An 18585-nucleotide genomic window follows, 5' to 3' on the forward strand; every position below is an offset into this window, starting at 1 on the left:
CAGAATTACACTTGGCTTTACACATATACATCTAAGTAATTTTTCTACTTCTATATTCCCATTCTTTTCTCCCAAAATGCCAGATATAAAAATATTCCATTAAAGTGAATGTATTTTCTGATTGAGAAATCAAATTCCAATGCAGTCACAAAATATATTTGTTAATGGGTATACCACTAGCAATAAAATACTACAAGATATCTTTTAGCTTTTTTCTCGTGGGTCATTCATTTTCCAAATTTTCCTAGCTTCTAATTCTAATGAAGCAGTTACATTTATTTCTGTCTCTACACACAAGAAGAAATTTTTCCCATTGTCAAATAAACTGAAGAAAATCTTTCATTCCTCACTTCTCAGCAGCATGGGTGTTGGGCTCTACCTTAACGTTTGAAAATATTTATCCTCCTCTCCTAACTTCCGTCACTGCCGTTGAGTGCAATTGATACCACTGAGCTCACTAATTTGGGACAGGAATAAGGATGCTAAAGCTCTTATTAGAAGAATCATTAGGGTTTAAAAAAACCTACACTTGATGGCCTCATTGTACCATTAGGCTAGGATATCCCATGTGTAAAGTACAAGTAATTAGGGTGAATGGAGTGATTTTAGAGAGACTGGGTCTCAAAGATTGTAGTTGTCCTTGAAAAAATATAAGGGTAAAAAGCAATGGCTCATGTACAATACAAGGAAAGCCACAAGAAAGATTATATTCTAGTATTTCTTTATGCTCTTTCTTTTATGAAGTCTTTACACTCTGATAAGTTCCTTGTGACATCTAGAGGGCCAACCACAGTGAATAGTCAATAACAGGAAGTAGATACGATGCCTTTATGAAGTTGCTGCTTTAAACTGGAATGCCAGCTCTCTAGCAGAACTGCACTGTTCTACAGGACCAACAGCACCTGAATGCTTAGATGGGAGATAACTTCTGATGAGTCTGATTACACACGCTTAGGTCCTCTGATTTGCCAATGGCAGTTGAGGAGGCATCACTTACTTGCATGGCGTTTGTGCACGATTTATGTTGGTACCCTGGGGCAAGACAGGTTAATAAGGCCAAGAAGGAGGGGAGGCTGTGGGAGTGGGTAATAACTGGGGAGGACTTCACAGCATCAACCTGGGGGAAAGGGAGGAGGGCTGAGGATGAAGGGTGTTCCCTCCTCCTTCTGCCTATGTGTTAAGTGGCAAGATAAATTTTGAAAGCTGCTGTGAGGAGGAGCTACTGACTGGGTTTTGGGGTGTTTTGTACCCCACCCTCCTCACTTGTAGGGAAGCCTCTTTGCATTTAGACATAATTGAACTGGAAGGAAGCAGACTGGCCGGGGAATAGGGGGAAAGAAATTCTCCCGTTGCTCCTCCTCCTCTTTATCACTTGCCTCCTGACTGTCTTCCAAACCAAGCTCAGCTGCATCAGGGTAGCAGCAGAATACCCTGTGCAAGTGCCAGCGTCTTCTTAGCAGCCCTGTGCATCCCAGGCTGCCCTGTTATCTGGCCACCGTCCCTGGCCATTGGGACTGCTTCTGATGGCTGTGGCCTCCGCTGCCCCAGGGAGCATCTTCTGTAAGCAGCTCCTTTTCTCTCTCCTGGTGAGTAACAACCAAAGGATTAGGGAATTCAGGCATGTTACTACCTGCTTCCTCTCTGCAGTTCGGGCTTGAAAGAGACTAGGAGTGCAGATGGGAGGCAGAGAAGGGGGACTGGGGAAAAGAAAAACAGATCTGAGGAAGATTCAGGGAAGAGCTGAGAGACTTGGGATCCAGGATGGAAAGTGTTCAGCTTATTTCTCAAGCACCCACTGCCAGAGTGTTAAAATTTTTCAAGGAAATCCCTCTTCCATCCTGCTGTGGTGTTTTTCTAAGGAGTAGAGAAACGAATTCACTCCTTAGGTATTTGGCCCAGAAGTTTCTGAGGTTTGCTTTTGCTACCAGTGATTACATAAACTCATGTTATTTAACATGCTGAGTACTACTGAGCTGCAAAAAAAGGAGAAAGGATTCTGGGTGAATATGCAAATTATCCAGGACTTTTTGAATTTTACTCATGAAGCAGTTTAAGCAAAGAATAGTTTAAGAAAAACAACAGAAATGTGACTGTCATTGAAAATACCCTTAACTTGGCTTCCACTTGGGTTTTTAATAGCTTTGTAACTGTGTAAGGTGCTATTTTTTCTTTGGTGGTGAGGGAAGAGAGGGGGGTTATTTCACACATCCATCCATCATTTCTGAGGTGCGAATTTCCTTTTTCTTCATTTAAGCAAAATATTTTAGTTTCAAATTATATTTTTAGAAATGGCAGGTATGGGGACAAACATGTTCTCCATGTAAATAATATACAAGGCAGGGTTGATGGTCACCTTCTCATCTTGTAACTGCTTAGGGAGAAGATAACTCAGATACCATTTTGAGTTAGTTCAAGTTTGGTAAAATGTGGTAAAAATTTTCCAAAGGATTCTACCCACATTTCTTTTGTTTCTGATCCCTGTACTGTCTAATATCTTTGGAAAATTCATCTCCTGCTCACTTATTTCTGACCTGAAACTGACTAAAAGGGTGTCACTAAGCCACTTAGTCAGTGATTTAACCTGAAGATGGGAATAGTGTTTAATGAATGGAAACCTTCAGTGGCTCTGCCTGCAGAGGGAGGACCGTCAACATGGAATCCTAGGACAAGAAGGAAAGAAGATGGGGGTGGGAATGGAAGTATGGATATAACCTATAAGAATGTCTCATATATTTATTTATATATATATATATGTGCACCTCTCTCTATATATACACACACATATACAGTCATGCTCTGCATAACAATGCTTCAGTCAATGATGGACTACATATATGAGTGGTCTCATAGATTATAATGGAGTTAGTCTATATAGGTGAACCACTTTTTATCTTTTATATTGTATTTTAATGTACTTTTTCTATGTCTAAAAATGTTTAGTAACACAAATACTTACAATTGCCTACAGTATTCAGTAGAGGAACATGCTGTACAGGTTTGTAGCTTAGGAACAATAAGCTATACTATATACTATACACCTAGGCTGTACCATGGTGCATACCATGGGATATACATATATACACCATGGTGTATATCATGTAGGTATAACCTAGATGTGTAGCAGACTATATCCTCTAAGTGTATGTAAGTACACTCTGTGATGTCTGCACAATGATGAAATCACTTAAAGTTGCATTTCTTACAATGTAAGCAATATATGACTATGTGTATATATACACACATACATATACGTATATAGGTATAGGTATATGTACAGGTATATGCATATATATGTGTACATATGTATGTGTTTGTGTGTGTGTATGTCCTAATTACAAAATGCTCTTTCCACATCATATACTTAGACAACTATTAACAATATGGTTTATGCTTAGAAAGTTCTTTAAGTGTTATTTAGTATGTTCCTTGGCATTAGGGATGAACATACTTAAAAAGTTAAATAAATACGAATGTCTCATGTTTTAAAAAGTGGTTTTAAAATTAGAACTAAATAAAAATGTGGCCATTTAATTCCAGATTTCTGCCTAACATAGATTTGTAAAATTACAAACTATTTAGACTGCTACAATATATCTTATAGACTTGAGTTGAGCTGGAAAAGAAGTGCACATCCTTAATATGAATGTTAATCCATTCTCTTTCCTCCTCACAAATAATGGGTCCTGTAATTCTAGAATTCAGAGAAAAGCTGAAAGCTGACCTTAAAATTAACCTACCAGTTTCCAGAAAACCTAGCTCTACTCTATCTTATATTTAAATAATAATAAAGCAGTTATTGTGATAAAAAGAAACAAACAGAAAATGCAGAGAAAAAGAAGCAAAGTATATTTTGAACCTACAGACATTTTTGAAATGATAGCTTTTCTTTTGTTTTTCAGATAGTATCTATGTCTTTGAACTACCTAGTTTTTAAAAACTATAGCTGGGTCTTGAATTTAATTAAAAATCTTTACCCATTTGAAGGATACTCTCCATATTTTGACATATATTCTTTTTAGATTAGTCATGTAATTTGAGATCGTTTAGACTTTGAAGTTTTGGCCAAGTCAGTCTGAAAATTGATTTGAGAACAATGATTTCTGGGGAGCATTGTTTTTTTGTGAGGTTAAAAAAGTCCTTAACTATTTTCTAGACTTCATTAACTATAACTTCGAATAGTAAAAATGATGATTAGAGAATTAGGACATATATGTAATTACGCATTTCAGAGTTAAGTATTTTCTTCATGCTAAAAATCAGAATGGCATTTATGAGTGGTCTTAGAGATGTAAAACTGCTATATAAAGTCAATGGCTTGTGAAATATTTTCTTGTACTGACACAATATGATTTAAGTTGTAAGAACTACTATTCACTTAATTTTTTCATTGATAAATAAATGACAGTGTTATTCCTAAAGCTATTCTCTTTGCTGGTTCCTTTTAAAGTGAGTATTAAAAATTTAAAGAATTAAATGATCAGTTTGTTTCCAAAACTGACAATATTTTTATCAATAAGAAAAAGTTATAATGTGAAAATTTGTGATCAAATTTAATTCCTGATATTTTTTCTTTTTTTTTTTTTTTTTTGAGGTTTTAATATTACTTTGCGATGCTTGTCAGAAAATTTATCTTCGAGTTCCTTCTCATCTTCAGGCTGAAACACTTGTAGGCAAAGGTGAGAAACTCTTAACAATTTCGTAGTTGTAACTTGCCACATTTAGCTTCAGACTGCTCTTGTAAAGTTTGGGTTAAAAGCCACATGGTAGCTACTTGACGTTAACATTGGATGTCCAATAAAAGATAGGCTACTTGTTTTTTGGTAATGGTTAGGAATAATTAAAATATCTCAGTTAGTTGTATACTTCTCTTGCCAAAGTATTAGCAAACATCAGAAGGCTGAATTCTCTTGGATTACATCAAACAAAGCAAGGCACCAAAACCATGAGCATATTCTAATTTGTATAAACTAATCTGCTGCCAAAATTTCAAAGCCAAGATTCTTTAATTGATTAGACACGAAATGGATGTCTCAACATTTAAATGCTTCCAATAAAATTTGTACTTGAGGTTGATTACAATGAACAAGTATCCACCAAGAATAAACGTGACATATTTCACAGAATAGCTTGTGAAAATCAAATAAAGTTTTGGTGGGTCTTAGTACCATAGCCAGTTGGTTGTTCTGAGTCCAAAGGTAAAGATTTTTTCATCAAGAGTTTTCATTGGCTTTGAGTTCACATGTAAAAAATTACACACTGAATACAGAAATGGTATCGTTTCCAAGCCAGATGTTGTTTTGCCCAGTGCTTTAAGTTTTCAAATTAATAAACAATCCACACTCTAAAGACACATAGTAAATACATTAAATGTGTTAAATATGAATCTGTAAAGGAGGTAATTTGGTAATAACTACAATGCATTGGGTTTACTAAACCTCGAAAGGTATTACAGAAAGATTACTTGCAATATTACTGGGAAATATTACTTAAGAATAGACTAGTTTTCTTCTTATTTGCTTATTTATTTTGAGACAAAGCCTTGCTCTGTTGCCCAGGCTGAAGTGCAGTGGTGCTATCTCTGCTCACTGCAACCTTCACCTCTCAGGTTCAAGCAATTCTCCTGACTCAGCCTCCTGAGTAGGTGGAATTACTTGCAACATTACTGGGAAATATTACTTAAGAATAGACTAGTTTTCTTCTTATTTATTTATTTATTTATTTTGAGACAAAGTCTTGCTCTGTTGCCCGGGCTGAAGTGCAGTGGTGCTATCTCTGCTCACTACAACCTTCACCTCTCAGGTTCAAACAATTCTCCTGACTCAGCCTCCTGAGTAGCTGGAATTACAGGTGCACACCGCCATGCTTGGATAATTTTTGTATTTTTAGTAGAGATGGAGTTTCACCATATTGGCCAGGCTGGTCTAGAACTCCTGACCTCGTGATCCTCCTACCTTGGCCTCCCAAAGTGCTGGGATTACAGGCGTGAGCCACCTAGTTTTCTTATTTTTGGCAAGATAGTTTTAACTATCAAGCTATTGCAAAAAGTTCAAAATCTACTGACATCATACAGTTATACCATTTATGACATAAAAAATTCAAGTTTGTACACATATACATTTATACACACACACGATAATTAAGAGTTCAAAGGAAAGAGAATAAAATCTGTGACACTAGGAAAATATTTTATTTCTTAAATTAATGTATGACGAAGGTAGTGGAAAATGTGATTCCATTAATTTAATTATTTAATTTTCATGGCCCCCACGTTTTAGAGTAGTAGGTGCTGAGCACATTCCAAATGTAACCTCCCTTTTTCTGCTTCTCATGCACTAACTCACGGCTGTCATTCCTGTAAAACTTGTTCCACTCCTGTTTCATCTGACAAACTGCTATGACACTTCTTCCCTGCAGTGAATCTGGAGGAGTGTCTCAAGTCGCCCAGCCTAATCCAGTCCAGTGACCCTGCCTTCAGAATTCTAGAAGATGGCTCAATTTACACAACACGTGACCTCATTTTGTCTTCTGAAAGGAAAAGTTTTTCCATTTTCCTTTCAGGTAGTGAGAGACATGAACAACAAGAGATAAAAGTTGTACTGTCAGCAAGAGAAAACAAGGTATAAGGCAAGGGCTTAAGCAGCCTAGCACAGTAATCTGCTTATGGGAGGACTTTGTGTTATATACTCCTTTCACGTTAAAATCCATGCTATTGAATGACAAGTTTGTCTTTTCCACTTACAATTAGTGTAAATAAAGGCTAGACTTTTAAGGAGTGGCAGAGCCATTTATAAACTTTTATAAAGATGAATGACTCTGTAGACGGGGAGCAAAGTAAGAATATCAAAGTTTTCTAATAGTGATTTCAAGTTTGGCAATAAGAACAAACCAACCTGAGGAGCAAGGACAAGACAAGGGCGGGTCTAAAACTCAGTGAAATGTGATTCAGGCTGGAGATGTGGGCTCCACCCAGTGCGGCTCTCTTCTTACTGATTGCAGGTTTGAGTCTCTCTTTAAAGAGGAGAAGAGATTGTCTAAATCTTACTCCCATCTTACTAGAAAATTCTATAGGGGAGCCCCTCTCTTCAGAGAGTGGAGGTGTGGCCAATCCACAGGACTGGTTTGAATATTTGACTCTAGGCTCATTTTCTTGCAGTGAGTGGTAGAGATCAGTTCAGAAAGCAGGAAGGAGAAAGTTGCTGGAATTCACATCTCATTTTCAGCAAATTCACCACAATAAATTTCGTCTTATAAAACCATGAATGATTCTATTTATGAGAGGACTTCCCAACTAAATTCTTTTTGATTACATGAACTCCTCTTGATATGCTTAAGACTTAAAAAATGTTATTTTGTATCCACATTGTAAAATCCCCACATTATATAAAATCAAGTATACTTCCGAAAATGCTCACCTGTGTCTATATAGATGTATAAATGACTGTATTGTAGAGTGAGGGTTTTAACAGATTTTGGTTGTACCACTCCTAGTGGAATGAAGTTGATCGTTAAATATTTATTAATAAATTGTCTATTTTAGGGGGGTTTATAACTTTTCAAGGTGGCGTCTTTCCAAATGTCCTATACATTTCCTGGTGGTTAACTGAGTAAATAGAGAAATAGGTAGAACAGGGGAACGTAATGCAGTCTGAGGTGTGTGTGTGTCTTATCAACAGAAATACTTTGCTGATTAGCCATGGGATTGTAATGTATAACCCTTACATCTGTTTGTTGATGTATGTGTAAAAAATCACAGTTCCAAAAATGATAAGCAATGCTACATTTCTTTGTTTCTTGTCAAATGTAGGCTCCTAAGAAGAGACATACCAAAGACACAGCCCTCAAGCGCAGCAAGAGACGATGGGCTCCTATTCCAGCTTCATTGATGGAGAACTCATTGGGTCCATTTCCACAACATGTTCAGCAGGTGCATTTCACCTTATTTGATTTTATACGTGTCCAAATTTTTGGTTCTTAAACTTTTCATTTGAATTGCACAGCATATTGAATCAGAGCTTTAATGGTACAAGTAATGATCATCTATTCACCAGAATTAGGGTCCCATAGAAGTGATGCAGCATATCTTATTACTTTCTTACATGTATCATATTTAGAAATTTAGAAACAAGTTTTATATTTGGAGTTTCTGATGCTCTTAGGTCTATGTCTAAATTCCCCAAAATACTATGGTAGACTTGTTAACACTAATGTACAGAAGGCACATCTACACGTTTTGCATAGTTCAACTCTTGCTTAAACTAGCACTCATCTTTTATAAAAATGGCCTGTATTTCTGCTTACTAAGTAAGATTGCCTCACTGCTACATAGCTAGAATGCAAACATAGAACAGTTTTGAAATTTTGAAATATAGTGGCATGAACTCGGCTCACTGCAACCTCCGCCTCCCGGGTTCAAGCGATTCTTCTGCCTCAGCCTCCCGAGTATCTGGGATTACAGACACCCACCACCATGCCCGGCTGATTTTTGCATTTTTAGTAGAGACAGGGTTTCGCCATGTTGGCCAGTTTGGTCTCAGACTCCTGATCTCAGGTGATTCACCTGCCTAGGCCTCCCAAATGGCTGGGATTACAGGCGTGAGCCACTGTGCCCGGTCAAAATTTTCTAATTCTTGAGGAATTAATTGTGGAAGAAAAGTTGCGTTACTTCTAGCTTTATTAATCAAATAATCTTCAATTCCAAAGAATTCAAAAATCACTGAAACTGTTACTATTATTTAAATGAAGATAAGAATAAGTAAATAACAATTGAAAAGGTGTATCACTCTACAAATGTTATAGATATACAAATGACAAAAAAGTTGAGATCAAATAAGTGACAGAATTTCTGGCTTTGCACAATGCAAAATGCAGATAAAAATTTGGAAAACTTGGCAGATAATGGGCACCTAAGCAGAAGAAAGAAAGAATAGGAGAGTAGGAAAGAGGGCTAGTGGTAAAAAATAAACCGTCACAAGAGGTTAGGTTGAAAATATTCATGATGACATATTTGTTCTATTCCTAAATTATTACTGCAGATCCAATCTGATGCTGCACAGAATTACACCATCTTTTATTCCATAAGTGGACCAGGCGTGGACAAAGAACCCTTCAATTTGTTTTACATAGAGAAAGACACCGGAGATATCTTTTGTACAAGGAGCATTGACCGTGAGAAATATGAACAGTTTGCGGTAGGATTATTGAAATATTTCCTGGGAATTATATCTTTATTACCGACTTACTAATATTTTCAAGTATGCTTGTTCACATATTATAAGAATCAATTATTTGATTTAATATTCAAGATATTAATATGCAATATAAACTTTAAATTTCTATTTACCATTGATGAAAAACAGTGGATATAATAAGGGAAGTTGGGGGGGAAGGTATAGAAAATATAATGATAGAATTTTAAAGGATATATTTTGGTCTATAATCCTGGATAAATAACAAAGAATTTTACTGAATTTAAAGTTATCTATAATAAAATAGTTCAATTACTCTCAACCATGTTTGTACATTATAAGTCCTCGTGACTGAAGAGTTTAATTAGTGAGTATTGTGGTTAAAATGGTAAAACTCAATAAAATCTGACTTCTGAGGTTACATCGATTGGAACAGGGAATGTCAGAACAACTGCAGCAAAGTTGGTGGGTCAACATGTAGAATGCATTTGGAGTCACATGAAAATGATGGCAATGGGAATAGAAAAGAGAACATGCATGAGAAACACAAAAATGCCATAATCTCTAGAACTTGGCAACTGATTACGAAGATTTATGAGAGAGAGGGAGGAGTTTAGTGCCTGGAATTTTAATCCTTGTTCATTTAGAAATGGTTACAGTAGGGAAAATTAGAAGAGCTAGTTGTGGTAAAAAACTGAGTTAATGCAGAATTCACTTTGGGTAGGTTTAGCTGGTTCCATGAGTGATGAAAATCCATTCATCAACTATTTACTGAACACTTACTATGCACAAACCACATAAGGAGGGTGTAGGAATAATTTGGAGTTTAGAGGGAAAGGACATTAAATACATACTGGCTGTTGCGGACAAGGCATTCATTTTGAAATGAAATTTCTGATATGTATATGCTTTTATTAACATTTTTATTGTGAAGAAATACATACTTACAATAGAAAAATGAGAAAATATAGGTAAAGAACTTACAATTGAATTATCCTGAAATAGTTGTGATGTCCATTTATTTGTCTGTATATGTAAATCTATACATAATAGAATTGTATTTTTATAAACTTTAAAAACACGTGTTAATAAGATAACTGGGGGAAATCTGCATGCATTCTAACAAGTAAAACAGCGTACAGTTAATTCAGAGAACACCTGTAGTGCGTGGTGTTCAGAGTGGGAGAATAATGAGCAATAACACCGAGCGGGGATTGAAACCACATGGCAGGCAGAGACTGCATCTGTGGGTTATCTCTCCATTGCATCATTTCTTAGTTACGGGTCTTTGGGAATGATTTTTTTTTTAAATGTTGCATTGTCCCCCACTGCTAGGCTCACTTTTGTGCATAATTTGTCATTTGAGAATACATTGATGATATTTTCCCTTCTTTCAGTTATATGGCTATGCAACAACCGCAGATGGCTATGCACCAGAATACCCACTCCCCTTGATCATCAAAATTGAAGATGATAATGATAACGCCCCATATTTTGAACACAAAATGACTATCTTTACTGTGCCTGAAAATTGCCGATCCGGTAAGTTCACATTTTATAGTAGCATGATAAGAAGATTATTTGACATTTCATAAGTATTATAATTAAAGATGTTTACCTTTTATCATTGCATTTTATACTTTTTCTGGTATTTCTGATTACACATACTTTTTCCCATGAGGAATTGTTGTTATGTGACATTCGTATTAAGGGCCGTAAATGACTCTGAGCAAACTTTCTTAAATTTAAGCAGATGCATAAGATAAAATATTACACATTTTCTCTTTTATATCATGATTTTATAATTCTGGTAGCATTTATTTGACTCAGTTCTCTCCAGGGTGGGGTTGTTGCTGAAGTTGGTGTTTGGTTTACCAATGCATGCTTAGAAAGTCTGCAGTGAAGGAAATGTTGCTCAGTTTTGCCACTGGGAAAAGTCGTAGTTCAGTATAAAACGGACTACACCCAGAAATTCATAGAGAATATTACAGGGGATTTACACATGGACCAGGGATCATTTTTTCTTCCAACAAAATAAGATGTTATTTTTTCATTCATTCATTCATTCATTCATTCAGTGGTTTTTAAACAACTGTCACTTAAGGATATGTAGAAGTCTAAACGTAGGAAAATTCAACTTTTCCTTCTAAGCAAGAAAAATACTCAAAAATAGTGATGTAACCAAACATACAGGAATGTCTATTTTATGGTGTCAAGGAATATTTTTTAACAGACATTTGAAATTCGAAGGATTTGACTTTTGTAGGCTATGTATGTGTAGTACCGGTTTATATTAAAATCTTATACTATCAGTGTTTTCCTGAATTCTTTTTATTAAATGACTGTTGGGTATTAGCTTTCATTTTAGTCTAGTTTTGTAACCAGTGCTTAGGATGATGGCAATTTTAGGAAAACACTAGATTTTTGCTTCCATTGAATTCCTTATTAATATTTTAAACACAATTATGTAGAACATTTTAAAATGTTTGACTTTCAAGGATATACTACATAAAACGTTCTAGTTTTATGAGATCATGTACTTCTCAAAGGAAAACCTTTCTGTGCTCATCTTGCTACCCACATATAGAAGGTAGCTAATTGATACATAAAGTAACTAACTGGTTAGATTAGCACACAACAGATCTGAATGTGCAACAGACAAATGCAATTCATATTAAATATAAAGATATTTTATATTTTTAGCAAGTACATATGTGTCACAGGTGCATTTATGAAACTGTACATAATTTGAATCTTTATAAAGTTTCAATACATTTTCAAGGAACCAGAAATATATCATGGCATGGAAATAGTGATCTGATATATAAAACATAAACATTGCCTTTTTTGGCATATCTTCCCAGCAAAATGAAAAAAAAATTTAAACTGATTTGATGCTATGTGCAGCCAGACTGTGACCCAAGACTACTAAGGGGTGTAACAAGACTGACTAGTTTATTTTCAAATGTTGCAAGAGCAGTTGTTATTTCCTGTGGCCTCCTCCATTCTGTTTCCATGTACATATGTGTGTATAATACTGCTGTTTCACAATGCTAATGCAATGTGTCTAACACTCTCATGTCTGGACTATGAAGCTTGTCTAAATGATATACAGACTGCTGTGTATGATTTTGTCTTGCATATATTAATAAATATTTGTATACATCAATAATGCATCACATTTATTGAAGTATAAAAGGATAAAATATTTGTTATTACGTGAAAAGATGTGGTATTTCTCTAATTAACATTATCAAGTTGGGTTATAAAAGAGACAAGGTATACAGAGAAGGTCCCATTCAAAAATGGTCCACGAACACTTATATGCCATTGGTGAGAATATAAATTAGTTCATCCCCTGTGGAAAGCAGTTTGGAGATTGCTCAAAGAACTAAAAACAGAGCTACTATTTGAGCCAGCAATGCCATTACTAGGTATATGCCCAAAGGAAAACAAATCATGCTACCAAAAGACACTTGCACTTGTATGTTTATTGCAGCACCATTCACAATAGCAAAGACATGAAATCAATCCACGTGCCCTTCAATGGTGGACTGGATAAAGAAAATGTAGTACACCAAGGCCATGGCATACTATGCAGCCATAAAAAATAATAAAATCATGTCTTTTGCATCAACAGAGATGCAGCCGGAGGCCATTATTTGAAGCAAATTAACACAGAAACAGAAAGCTAAATACCACATGTTCTCACTTATAAGTGAGAGTTGAACATTGGGTACACATAGACACAAAGATGGAAACAATAAACAATGGGGATTCCAAAAGGTAGGAGGGAAGGAGGAGGGAAGGGGCTGAAAAACTACATATTTGGTACCACATTCACTACGCTGGTGATGGGATCCTTAGAAACCCAAACCTCAGTATCGCACAATATACCCCTGTAACAAACCTGCATGTGTACCCCCAAATCTAAAATTAAATTAAGTTAAATTTAAAAATAGCCCATGAACTTGGAGAGAAAGAATTTCAGAACTACTGTTTCTAAAGGTACTGTGGGAACTGTTCTCATATACGTAGAATACAAATCATGTTATTCACAGGAGCTACCTAACTGAAGTTCCTGAGTAAGGGAGGCTTGGAGACATTTAGAACAGTTTCACATTCTTCAACTTAACAGTAAAACTAATCTACTTGTGGTTTTGGGCAGAATTTGCTACAGCAATGCTTTGATTTTATTTTGTTTATGATTCAGTTATATGAGTGGAAATTTTTATCACTTTTGGATTTTTCTAAACAGGAACTTCAGTGGGACAAGTGACTGCCACAGATCTCGATGAACCTGACACTCTCCATACTCGTCTGAAATATAAAATCTTACAACAAATCCCAGACCATCCAAAGCATTTCTCCATACATCCAGATACCGGTGTCATCACCACAACTACACCTTTTCTGGATAGAGAAGTAATGATGATTAATTAACTTTCCAGTCATTCAACTACATTTAAACTGAGAATGAGAGAATGTTGCAGTATGGCCACTCTGGCCTCCTGTCTCAGCATGCTTCTGTAGGCTGTGGTTAGGGCTTATCTGGAGATGTCCTCTGTCCTTACAGAGATGTTGGGAAAGTACCATATATTAGACAGGGTCTCTCTTGAAATCAGTAATCTGATTTGATCTGTTGATGATAAAATTGCTTTACATTTATTTTATTTTTGTTTTTAAAAAACTATTTTATCTGACTCCAATATGCTTAACTTTTTAAATTAATAAACTTTGGTGTAGCAGCTTTGGGTTCACAGCGTAATTTAGTAGAAAGTACCGACGGAGGCTGGGCGTGGTGGCTCACGCCTGTAATCCCAGCACTCTGGGAGGCTGAAGCGGGCGGATCACGAGGTCAGGAGATGGAGATCATCCTGGCTAACACGGTGAAACCCCGTCTCTACTAGAAACACAAAAAAATTAGCCGGGCGCAGTGGTGGGCGCCTGTGGTCCCAGTTACTCGGGAGGCTGAGGCAGGAGAATGGCGTAAACCCGGGAGGCGGAGCTTGCAGTGAGCCGAGATCGCGCCACTGCACTCCAGCCTGGGAGACAGAGCGAGACTCCGTCTCAAAATAAAGAAAATACAGACAGTTCCCATATACTCCCTATCCCCCCCAACCACACGTAGCCTTCCCTGCTATCAACATCCTGCCCCACAGTGGTATATTTGGTACAACTGATACACTTATGTTGACACATCATTATTACCTAAAGTCCATAGTTCTCACATTGTGGTTCACTCTTGGTGCTATATATTCTATGAGTTTGAACAAATGTATAAAGACGTGCATCCGTCATTATAGTATCATCCAGAGTGGTTTCACTGCCCTAAAATCCTGTTGAGGATTATTGTGCTTCTGTAGTACTTCTCCTATTGATGGCTTCTTACCTCTTTAATTCCTGACAACCACTGATATTTTTACTGTCTATACTTTTGCCCTTTTTTAGAACGTTATATAGTTGAAATAATATAGTATGTAGCCTTTTAAGATTGGCTTCTTTCATTTAGTAATATGCTTTTAAATTTCTTTCATGTATTTTTAAGTCTTGATAGCTCTTTTCTTTTTAGCACTGAATAATATTTCATTGTCTGGATGTACCAGTTTATGTACCCATTTACCTACTGAAGGACATCTTGGTTGCTTTCAAGTTTTGGCAATTATAAATAAAGCAGCTTTAAATTTTAAAATGTTATATTAGACACATCACCTTTCCATTGTACCAATCAGCCAATATCTTGTTCTGTACTTTTATTTATGTTCTTTTTAAACAAAATTATATGTAAAAAAGAAGATTTGGGCCAGGCACAGTGGCTCACGCCTGTAATACCAGCACTTTGGCAGGCCAAGGCAGGCAGATTGCCTAAGCTCAGGAATTCGTGACCAGCCTGGGCAACACAGTAAAACCCTGTCTCTATGAAAAATACAAAGATTACCTGGGTGTGGTGGCGGGCGCCTGTAATCGCAGCTACTCTGGAGGCTGAGGCAGGAGAATCGCTTGAACCTGGGAGGCAGAGGTAGCAGTGAGCCAAGATCATGCCACTGCACTCCAGCCTGGGTGACGGAGCGAGACGCCATCTCAAATATATAATACACACACACACACACACACACACACACACACACACATAAACACACACACATATATGAATATTTGTACAATAATCATATCTAAACAGTGGTTGTGAGAATTGCAAGTTATAGGAAATAAAAGTGTTCATTAATGTACTTTTTCTTTTTTTTCCAGAAATGTGATACTTACCAGTTAATAATGGAAGTGCGAGACATGGGTGGTCAGCCTTTCGGTTTATTTAATACAGGAACAATTACTATTTCACTTGAGGATGAAAATGACAATCCACCATCTTTCACAGAAACTTCTGTGAGTATACCTCTCTATTCATTAATCTAGATTTATCTACTTTTTCAAAAACCATATCTAGAATTTGGTAGCTCTGTGAGATCACACAGTTTGATTTAAATAACTGCTACTTACAAATAACATAGGGAGAAAATATGATTTCTGTACAAATAATTGAAGTACTAGTTATTTCTGGATGCTAGGGAAATAACCATGCTCTTGGCTACTGAAGAGCTTCTTCTTAGCCCTAGATGTGTTCATGTGTTCAACTTTTCTTTCTTTCTTTTTTTTTTTTTTTTTGGTGTTAAGCTTGGCTATCAGATGCCTTGGCATTAAATTTTTTATGTAGGGTGAAGGAGGAGAGGCTCTCTCTCTGGTGTCCTTTACATTTCAACTTCTTAAGATGAATAAGGAACTAGCCTATGGAGACAGTATTACAGGCTGGCTCACAACTCCAAACAAGCTCTTCCTGTACTGTGAGCAAACTTTTCCTTAGGCAGTAAACAATAAGATATATATAAAAATAGATGTGTGTGTGTGTGCATGTGTACATATATATGTTTATATTTTATGACCATAGTTTTGGGAAATGGTTCTCCTTTTCTGAACTTTTGATAAAGAAACTTTCATTTTGTCATTAATCTATTCCAGAACACAAGTCAGAGAAGGAAAAACTTGCAAGCACAGTGATAGACATATTCATGTAATTTATTATATGAATCCCTACAATATATGAGGATATATTTTAACCCATGTTTCATATGAGGAAATAGAAAGTCTGTTAAGTCAAGATCTCATACTAATAAACCATATACAAGGAATAACCAGGATTCAAATCTAGGTCTATTACGTTCCAGTGTCTGTCATCCTTCTATATGAATTCACCTTCTATCTCTAACAGATTCAATTTACTACTTCTTTCAGTCTTTAATATCTTACGATATTGTAAGATATTTTTTGTGGAGGGCTATTGTTTAATGTCTCAAAAAAAAAAGGGAAAACTTTTCTGCTAAAGATTTGCAAGTGAATCAAAAGTACATTTGGAAAGATTGGTGTGAAAACAATTCTTCCAGAAATTAGAAGCCAACATATGTTATAATTACCTACAAGTACTCAGTGTTTAATATATTAGCGTAAAACATTTATTAAGTGCTTACTGTGTAAACATGGAAGACGATAGACTGTAAATATTGTGGAGGTTCAGAGAAGAGACAAATCTGAGTTCTAGAATGATTAGGAAAATTATCTCAGAGAAGTTCAGAAGGTAAGACTTGGAGTAGCCTTTGAAGAATGGAAAAGATATGAATAGGAGGAAAGAACTAAGCTACGCATTCAATTTGTAAAATGTTTCCCAATATATTGAGGGCAGCTTTTCACATCGCTTTATTTTTTCTTTAAATAGATGTTTTAGAATATAAAGCTACATTGTCAAAGTTGTAAATTGATAATAATAAGGGACAATTCTTTCAGTATATTACAGAAGTAGAAGAAAACAGAATTGACGTGGAGATTTTAAGAATGAAGGTACAGGACCAGGATTTGCCAAACACTCCTCACTCAAAGGCTGTATACACAATCCTACAAGGAAATGAAAATGGAAACTTCAAAATTAGCACAGATCCAAATACAAATGAAGGAGTGTTGTGTGTTGTCAAGGTAAACAAATAAAATAATCACGCTATGCTTTAAAATATCCTAACTCATGCACTGATTTTAAGAGATAATTCTTATGTGTATATGACTAGAATACTGCAATGCAAGGCCAAATGATTTATATTGGTTTATATAAATTTTTTTTTTTCTTATTCTCTTACCCTAATTTTCTCTTGTAGAAGAAAGTCATGTCAGGTACAAAACTCATTGTTCTTTATATGAAGAAAACCAAGACAGAGAAATATTCAATACTGAACCAGTTATTTGCTTTAGAAGGGGTCTTAGACACTCACTTGTCCAAATTTGTATTTTATAAGAACACACAAAAGAATAAAATGGAAGAATCACATTTGAAATCAAGCCTCAACTATTCAACTCCTTTCATGTTCATATTATATTTTATTTTTGCCTTTCTATGATGTATTCTGCAAGAGAGACTATTGCACTAAATATTCAGCAACTTTTCCCATTAATCCCCCTGTATTCCAGGTAGCCATTGCTTTGGATTTTAAAAATTTAATTGCAATTACTGGTTTCTAGGATGATTACTTTAACTGGACCTAATTTTTTTTTTTAGTCCATCTATCCATAGCTCTCACTAACTTCTTACATAGCTTCCTTCATTAATTTCTTAGAGACAATGTAAGTCCTCAGAAGGTTCAGGCAGACATTGTGTTCTCCTGATAAGATTTTTAGAAAATATTCTTTAATTATTTTACTATCTACTTTTTCTTTCTTTATTTCTTTTCCTTTTCTGGTTGCAGGTTTTTTCCCCCTTTACTTATTTATTTTTTTCACCCTTTAAATGTTGTTTTAGGATTATTTCTAATTATTCAGTTTAGGACTGTATTAGTTTGTTTTCATGTGGCTGATAAAGACAAACCTGAAACTGGGAACAAAGAGAGGTTTAATTGGACTTACAGTTTCACATGGCTGGGAAGGCCTCAGAATCATGGCGGGAGGCAAAAGGCACTTCTCACATGGCAGCAGCAAGAGAAAAATGAGGCAGAAGCAAAAGCAGAAACCCCTGATAAACCCATCAGCTCTTGTGAGACTTATTCACTATCACGAGAATAGCACAGGAAAGACTGGCTCCCATGATTCAACTGCTTTGCCCTGGGTCCCTCCCACAACAGGTGGGAATTCTGGGAGATACAAATCTGGTTGAGATTTGGGTGGGGACACAGCCAATCACATTAAGGACCAAGCGCTTTCATCAGGAACTAAACAGCCTGAAATCTAATGTGCTTTGAAAAGGTGCTGTTAAATATCATTCTATCTTTTGACTCAGGCATAGAGTAACTGCTGTATTATAGCCAAATTTCTATCTAATTATTTTATATACGTAGTTTGAAGACAATTTAGTAGTCACTGTTATCCCATA

The 18585-nt window shown here is 35.9% G+C and overlaps 2 protein-coding genes across 13 annotated transcripts in view; one reads left to right on the plus strand and one right to left on the minus strand.

Annotated features, from left to right (window-relative positions):
- TTR (transthyretin) overlaps positions 1 to 18585 on the minus strand; it is a 1143467-nt gene that overhangs the window by 424462 nt on the left and 700420 nt on the right. The window contains exon 1 of one of the 12 annotated variants that reach the window (XM_050768297.1): positions 14300 to 14303. The exons of the other annotated variants lie outside the window; for them this stretch is intronic. The gene's annotated coding sequence lies outside the window, so the exon portion shown is untranslated. Of the gene's footprint in view, positions 1 to 14299; positions 14304 to 18585 lie in introns of those variants that run through there. 12 annotated transcript variants of the gene reach the window in all.
- Positions 1262 to 18585, plus strand: part of DSC1 (desmocollin 1) — a 29067-nt gene continuing 11743 nt past the window's right edge. Inside the window, exons 1-9 of the mRNA XM_050768269.1 lie at positions 1262 to 1586; positions 4592 to 4676; positions 6415 to 6617; positions 7805 to 7924; positions 9033 to 9188; positions 10583 to 10727; positions 13444 to 13610; positions 15435 to 15569; positions 17019 to 17204. Coding sequence (XP_050624226.1) covers positions 1524 to 1586; positions 4592 to 4676; positions 6415 to 6617; positions 7805 to 7924; positions 9033 to 9188; positions 10583 to 10727; positions 13444 to 13610; positions 15435 to 15569; positions 17019 to 17204 — 1260 coding nt within the window. The 5' untranslated portion in view covers positions 1262 to 1523. The remainder of the gene's footprint in view (positions 1587 to 4591; positions 4677 to 6414; positions 6618 to 7804; positions 7925 to 9032; positions 9189 to 10582; positions 10728 to 13443; positions 13611 to 15434; positions 15570 to 17018; positions 17205 to 18585) is intronic.

The sequence above is a fragment of the Macaca thibetana genome, chromosome 18 (genome assembly GCF_024542745.1).
Source record: "Macaca thibetana thibetana isolate TM-01 chromosome 18, ASM2454274v1, whole genome shotgun sequence".
Taxonomy (NCBI): domain Eukaryota; kingdom Metazoa; phylum Chordata; class Mammalia; order Primates; family Cercopithecidae; genus Macaca; species Macaca thibetana.